Genomic DNA, 7,713 nt, shown 5'->3' on the forward strand with positions numbered 1-7,713 from the left:
AACATTGTTATTCAGCAGTTACTAACAGAGATTGATAATCCTTTGATTTCATCCCATTGTTATTACTCTGATGTGTCTGCACATTAACTATTACACATTTATTTATCGACATGAAACACACAACAACACGAAAGAGCTGCACACGCACGCCGCACGACCCTGCCCGCCGCACGCTCGGCAAAAGCCGGCTGCGGGCACCTGCAGCGCCCGGACATTTCTGCCGGTATCTGCCGCTAAAACCGAGCCCAAACGCCGCGGCCGACCCCTGACACTCGCGTAGCTCCTGTCCCAGGTCGGGCCAGACCCGCCGCGCCGCGAAAGGCTGAGCGCCCCGCGGCTCCCGCCGCCCCCGCCCGGCTCCGCGGTCCCGGCGGCCGGCTCGGGGGGCGGCTCTCGGGAATTTTCACCTCCGGGGCTTCCCCTCCGGCCCTGGAGCTGTACACAGACAATCATTTTAAAAGGAAAAAGGCAAAACAAATGAGTAATCTCCGCCGTCCCCCATCAACCAGGAAAACAGTAAAAAAATCCCGAAACTCCCACCCCACCTCCACCTCTTTCTCTCTCTCTCCAGCTAAATTGTGGCCCGGCTCTGGGTCTCTCTCCCTGCTCTTAGCGGCCGTTCCCGGGCACCCAGGTTTATTGCAACAATCCGACGTCTCGAAAGCTGAATTGAATCAATGTAGCCTGAGCAGGGAGGAGGGAAACGGGAAGGAAAAAAAAAAAAAAAAAAAAGGGCAGCAAAACTGCCCTAGAGATCGGTCGGCCGGTTCCTTTGTCTCCTTGTTCAGTCGCTGCCGAAACCCCTGCACATCTGAGCTGCAAACAAAACCACTCTTGCATCTGTTCGCATGCAGTATTTACAATGTTTTGTGTAAGTCAATTGGATGGCGGAAAAAACAAAAGCCATTGGCGCTGTATTATTTAACATAGACTTCACTGGGCTCCCTTTTTGGTGGAAGCCTTATTTGCACTAAATGAATAATCTTAATTGCATCACTTTTGAATTAAAAATCAATGTTAATCAAGTGGGAAGTAGTAAATATCAGTTTTCATTGTGCCCCGGTAGAGGGTATTTTTCTTGTTTTGCAAATAAAAATACAAGTCAAATAACTTTAAAAGGGCATTATGTTCTGCTGCAAATACAATTGAAACGGATTGTTTAGGAGCAGATCAGAAATGGTACAGAATTTTGCACTTAATTTCCTCAGTTATCATTTACAATAAGAACCTCTTGGCTTGACAGCCAAGTCTAAACAGTAGTAAATTAGTACAAATTTATACTGATTTTACTCTAATAATCGTAATAAAAGCTTATAGATTTGGCACTAATTACATAAATGCCTAATGATCTTGAAAATTACTCTGGTTAGAAATATATTACTAATCTAAACTTTGTTGTTGGCTGGCTTTGAAAAATCAGAACATTAGAAATGGTTCGCTTCACTTGTGCAAAGCACTTTAAATTGTTCAAGTAGTTTAACATATTCAAGAGGAAAATAAAAAGCATTTAACTTTATTTACTGCTTTAAATTGAGTTTGTAGGCGAGCCGAACTTGGAAACTTTACCCGAAAAAATAAAGTTTACGGGCTTTTATATCCCGGCCCGGGAGGTAGCGCTTCCCGGGCGGCCGGGACTCACGGTGCTCGGCTCCCTTCCCCCGCGTTGCGTTGCGCCGCTGCAACGAGCGGGGCCGGGACGGGGCGGCGGGGAGCGGCCCGGGCCGCTGCGGGAACTCGCGCTAGTTTCTCTTCCCTCGCCGCCCCGCAGCCGGCGGGGCCCGCCGGGGGCGGTGGCGGGTGGGTGAGAGCCGGGCCGCCGCCGCCGCCCCGGAGCACAGTCCCCGGGGCGGCCGTGGAGCGGGGCCGGCGCTGCCAGCCCCGGCACCGTGCAGCCGCCTGCGCTCACCGGCTCGCATCGCCCCGGTGGGCGCTGGGCTTGCGAGCGACCCCCGGGAGCCTGACCGGGTCGGGTGCAGGGTGCGCTCCGAGGAGGCGTTACAAAAAGAGAAAAAGGAGAAGAAAACCCGATAAATCAGAGGTGACTCGGCGCGGGAGGAGGGTGGCAAATGTGCGTTTGGAAGGGAAGGGGAGCGGGGGAAGGAGGGTGGCGAGGCGAGCGGACAGGGGCAGGGAGCGGCGGCGCGGCGCGGGCCGGGCCGGGGCGGCGGGAGGCCGGGGCGGCGGCGGCGGCGGGCGGGCGGCGGGCGGGCGGAGCGGGGCGCTCCGGGCGCTGACATTTGCAGGCTGCCCTCCTGATTGGTCCCCGCGCCGAGCTGCTCACGGGTTCATTGAAGTGTTAAGCACCTCCCCGTCTCTCTAAAGGACATTATAATGCAAGAGACCCCCTTTTTAACCACACACCGAATTTTCTTTCATTTAGGCGATCTATATATATATATATATATATCTCATATCTTATATCTATTTTAAATAACTTAAGGCCGCTAAAATTTGGGGGGGAACAGCCTTCGCCCTGGAGCGGTGCGCGATGCTGTCTCACGCCGACCTCCTGGACGCCCGTCTCGGTGAGTTTCCCCCAGCACCCCCCCGCCCGCGGCGGCTGCACCGGCGGCGGCGGCGGCAAGCGGGGAGGAAGCCGGGGCAGGAAATTGACAATTTGTTCCTTATTTTACCTTAATGCGATCTAAATGGGCTAATTCCTTTAAAAGTAATTGTACTGTATTAAAGTTTAATTTGATTTAACATTATGGGGAAAAAAAAAGAGAGAGAGAAGGAGACCTACGGAGTATGTAGATCTACAGCGAGTTGTGGATCATTTAATTTCTCTCTCCCTGTTTTTATACACATACCTACACCTTGTTACTGTGATGATGATGATGATTATTATTTTAGGACAGATGAGCTCGACAGTATTTACGGAAGAGTTCTGAGTGGCCTTTCCCTGCTCACCTGCTCGCTTTCCTCTCACCTTCCTTTCCTTTTATAAAAAAAGAGAAATATCTATATCTACCTATTTATGGTTATTCATGAGTCTGTTTAGAGGAGCGGAGGGAGGAGAGGGGAAAGATCGGCCAGGGTGACTGCGGGCCCCGCACATCTGTCGGGGAAGTAACGCTCCCGGCAGCAGGGCGGCTCGAGTGTCATTTCTTTCTCTCCGTCTCTTTCTTTCACCAGCCCCGCTGGAAAACCCAAGCTGAACCCGGCAAAGCTTGCCCCCCTCCTTCCCCTTCCCCTCCCTTGGTCTCGCAAGAGGAGGCCCGGCAGGGAGCTGGTTATTTAAGCAGGAAGAGGAGCTGCCGTAAAGTTTTCTCTTCCCCACCCGGGTTGCGCCGGGCCGGGGGCTCTGCGCGTCGCAGAGCCGAGCTGGGCTGCGGGGCTGGCGGGCGGCCGGGGGGCGGCGGGGGGTGGCGGAGCGGAGGCGGTGGCGGTGGCTGGATGCCTCTCGCCGGCTCAGTGCGCTGGAAAGCGGCTCTGATGGATACATGCCCGGCTGCAGGGGAGTGACCACGGCTCCTTTGCTTCCGCAGGGATGAAAGATGCGGCCGAGCTGCTGGGACACCGGGAGGCGGTGAAGTGTCGGCTGGGCGTAGGGGGCTCGGATCCGGGGGGGCACCCGGGAGACATGGCTCCCAACTCGGACACGGTGGAAGGGACCACCCTGCTGCCGGGGGAGGACATCACCACCGTGGGATCCAACCCCAGCTCCTTAGCCGTCAGCGCCAAAGACCCCGACAAGCAGCAAGGCCAGCAGGGCGGCCAGAACCCCAGTCAGGCTGGGCAGCAGCAGGGGCAGCAGAAGCAGAAGCGGCACCGCACCCGGTTCACGCCGGCGCAGCTCAACGAGCTGGAGAGGAGCTTCGCCAAGACCCACTACCCGGACATCTTCATGCGGGAAGAGCTGGCCCTGCGCATCGGCCTCACCGAGTCCCGGGTGCAGGTATGAACAGCGGGCCCCGCGCAGAGCCCGCCAGCTCCGCGTCCGCCGGCCCCTTCTCCGGTCGCACCGACGGCGGCGCGGCGGGCCGGCGGCGACGCCAGGCACAACGGGGCGGGAGGGTGGGTGCCCCCAAACCTCAGCCCGACAGTGGGGGAGGAAACCAGCCCCTGAACGCAACGGTTTGGTCAGGAAACCTTGACGCCGGACACCCCCGCCCTCCTTTCCGCAAAGCTGTTCCAGTGGTGCGGTCCCCTTGTCCCCTATCGGTCCGCAGCACGGTAGTCCCGAGCGGGGTGCGGGCGGAGGGAAGCCCCCTTCCACGGCCCGACGTGGGCCAGGAAAGAGCCCGGGGGGGTACAGCCCGAGTGGGTACAGCCCGGGGGGGTACAGCCCGGGGGGGTACAGCCCACGGGGGGCGAGCCGCAGCCCTTGCCGTAGCTCGGCGCCGAGAGGCGAGCCACAAACAGCCGGGAACCGCCCCCGTGCCCCGGCCGCTGTCCAGGGTGCTGCCGGCGGCGCTGCCCGGCGCCCCGGGGAGGGGTCGTGGAGCGGGGCCGCTGTCCACGGTGCTGAGGCGGGCGCCTGTGGGACGGGGGGAGCCCCCGGAGCCCGCCGCCGGGAGGCTCAGGGTGGGGGGGCGAGGGAGCACGCAGATTCGTGAAAAGGCACTTCGGTAAAAGGCAGCTCTGTCTGCACCCGGAGTTTCCCCATAACTGCTTTTATAATGCCTGAGGACGGCACGGGTAGCCAGTAACTTCAGCATCGAGGGTGTACTTTGTTCTCTAAAGTACATATATATACTTATGCACACAGACATATATATGTATTTGTACACAGGCACATAAGTAACTATTCAGGCAAGTCAATGTAAACAAAATTTGGAAAAGGGAGAGAGGGATCCAACCGCTAGACTGCTCTGATGTGGCTTTTGTGTGTAGAAGGCGATTTTAGTGACTTTCTAGGCGAGTCCCCTCCAAGGAACGGGCTGTGCATCCCCGCTCAGCACAGCACACCGGGAACGTCGCCGCACTTTACCGCAGCTCGTGTTCAAAATCCCTTTTGGCAAGCCTAGGCTCCTCTAGCTAAATAAAGACACGTCAAAAGAAATCCCCAAATACAGGGTTTTATGAATGGAAACTGACTGTTCTCGAATATGACAGAAAATGCATGTCTGCTTTTAAAAAGTAAAACAATTTGACTTAGCCTACACAGGACTATAATTAGTTTAAATTAAGAAAGAAATTAGATTCACAAATAAAATATAATTGGACAACTGACTCCATGAAAAAAAAAAAGAAAACGAGCTCTATTAAACTTTATTGGGTTTCTCAAAGGTTAATGATACCAATTTCAATATTAGGAGTGTGGTAAATGAAGTAAAATATAAAATATAAAATGGAAATAGTTATTTTCTAACAGCACATCAAAGAAATTCGTAGGAAGAAAGACAAAGTGTTTTAATGGCCTCGGCATAATCTTAAACCAATGCTAATAGCTCCAGACTGCTGATAAAAACAGTTTAATAGACTGGCAATTTAAATATTTTTTACAATAATGTTCTGTAGTTTAAAAAGTAATCAGATCAACATAACCTTCTTAATTAACACTTCAAAATGATTAACATTATATAATCTGAGGCAAAATAATTTATTTAATGTATTTACTTCACAATCCAATGTATCACTGCTCCTTGACCAAATTTAGATTAAATAGTAATTGGTTTATGTTCTTATATGGGTACTTTACAGTTTTCTTTATAGTTAACAGATTGCCTACACATTCCTTGCAGTATGTGGGCTCTGCACTGATTAAGGAATCCTCCAAATAGTTAATTTATAGCAGCTGTATATATTTTTAAGGGTTTTAGATGCTAGGATAAATCACCACTTTCCTCATTTTAGATCTGTATTTAATGTATATGATACATTTAAATAATTATTAAAGCGGCTGGTGCTTAAACGGGAGTCCAATTCCATGTCTGATATTGCTCTGCTTTTCAGGCTGCTGTAATAAAACCATTCTTTTTATAGCATGCCATTATTAGAAACCAATTTCAGAATTATTTATAACCTGGAATGGCTTATTAAGCAGCAATGCGAGAATCATGCAAATTACGCGATCAAATGCAATATAATAAGCATAATCATTAGTCTCTAGCACGGATTAATTAACTTTCAATATTTTATTTACATAAAAACCAAATCAGTGAAATAACTTCTGCACAGTCAGGCTTGCCTTTCAATATTTTATACGAACAAAAATAATGTGCTGTAATTCCATTGACCGTGTCCCCCACAATGGTCCCGTCACCTGCCACATCTTAATAGGGGACAAGCTGAGAGTATTTTCTAGTTTTCTAATGGAATGAGAAATTGCATTTTCTTCCTCTCCCAGCACTATTAAAGTGTAATGAATTCGGCCCAGAGTTCACGGCTGGCTGATCGAAATGAACCTGAGATCTGAGCTTTAATACAGCTCTCCAGATTTCCTACCAAATCTTCACATTAATCATCCGCTGGATTCCAATGAGATCTTCATAAAGCTTCGGCTCCTGAAAAGAAAAAAAAAAAAAAAGAAAAAAAAGGAAAAGAAAACCAAAAGTGATATTGTCTCCTCGTCTTTCTCTCTAACCCATTTATAGCTGGGGAATTAAATGGGCTATATATTTTAAAACACATTTACAGTATGTCTATATTACTGTAACAGCAGACATCATCAAGGTAGATTTTTAAATTCCAACCTCCATTAGATTCTCACTGTTGTATTCACAATTTTCAGGGGCTAGTTGCATTTTAAAAGGAGTCCAAAGTTGCCAAACGCTGGCGGTTAATATATTTCTAGAGTTGTCATGTGTGCATTTTCAAAATCTCCCCCAGGTTTTCCCTGCGTTTTAATCTGTCATGCACTAGTTTTCAACTGGAAACATTCACATTTTAAAAGCATATGCAGCATAGCTATGAGCTGAGGCGATCAGACCTGACGGAGATTCTTTACACCACCAGTAAACCATGAAACATAAAAAGATTTTGTAGCTGCAATTTAACTATTAACCCTAAAACATAACTGAAGGCGCTTTTTGGATTATTCATATAACATTTAGCTCCCTAACGGCTGCTCGTTCCCGCTAACGGCCGCCGCCGCCCCCGGCCCGGGTGTGCGCGGTGACACTGGGGCTCCGCGCGCGCCAGCGGGCCCGCTCCACGTGCGGTGCTGCTCGGTGCGGCGCGGCCAGGCCCGTCGAGCCACCGCCACCGCGAGCACCCGCCCGCCTAACACCTCGTTGGTTTTTTTTTTTTGGTTTTTTTTTTTTTTTTTTTTTTTTTTTTTACCCCTAGTGCGGGCGGTTTTCCTGCCCCGGGACCCGGGCGGCGGGGGGGAGGGCGGGCTGCCGGTCGGAGCACGGATTCCGGCCCCGCCGCGCCCCGCGCCGGTGGCAGCTCCCGAGTGCTGCCACGCCAGAGTAACAGCTGTGGGCCAGTCTTTTCTTCTTTTTTTTTTGTGTGCGTGTTACTGTATTTTTTTTCGGGTGGAGGCCCGGCTCCTCTCCAGGAGCCGCCTCCCGAGGGACGGAGGCTGCAGGCGGCTCAGTCCCGGGACGGGCACTTCTCAGCAGTTCCGTTATTAAAAGTTGCAGCAGTTTCGCTACCCCGTGACGGGGACACGCGTGGGTCCGCAGGTGTGACAGGCGACCACGGCCGGGGGGCGGGCCTCGGGAGGGGGGCAGGCAGCCAGGCGGGGGTGGCGGACCCCATGCCACCGAGCCGCCGCGCGGGCGGGTCGTGGCTAACAGTGCGTGTCGCTGCCCGCCGCCCCAG

At 51.9% G+C, this 7,713-nt stretch overlaps 1 protein-coding gene across 1 annotated transcript in view; it reads left to right on the forward strand.

Annotated features, from left to right (window-relative positions):
- Window positions 1-7,713, forward strand: part of OTP (orthopedia homeobox) — a 55,480-nt gene that overhangs the window by 17,749 nt on the left and 30,018 nt on the right. The window contains exon 1 of the mRNA XM_080373302.1: window positions 1-3,898. This exon is cut by the window's left edge and continues 17,749 nt beyond it. Coding sequence (XP_080229428.1) covers window positions 3,491-3,898 — 408 coding nt within the window. The 5' untranslated portion in view covers window positions 1-3,490. The remainder of the gene's footprint in view (window positions 3,899-7,713) is intronic.

The sequence above is a fragment of the Falco punctatus genome (assembly GCF_963210335.1).
Source record: "Falco punctatus genome assembly, chromosome: Z".
Lineage (NCBI taxonomy): Eukaryota > Metazoa > Chordata > Aves > Falconiformes > Falconidae > Falco > Falco punctatus.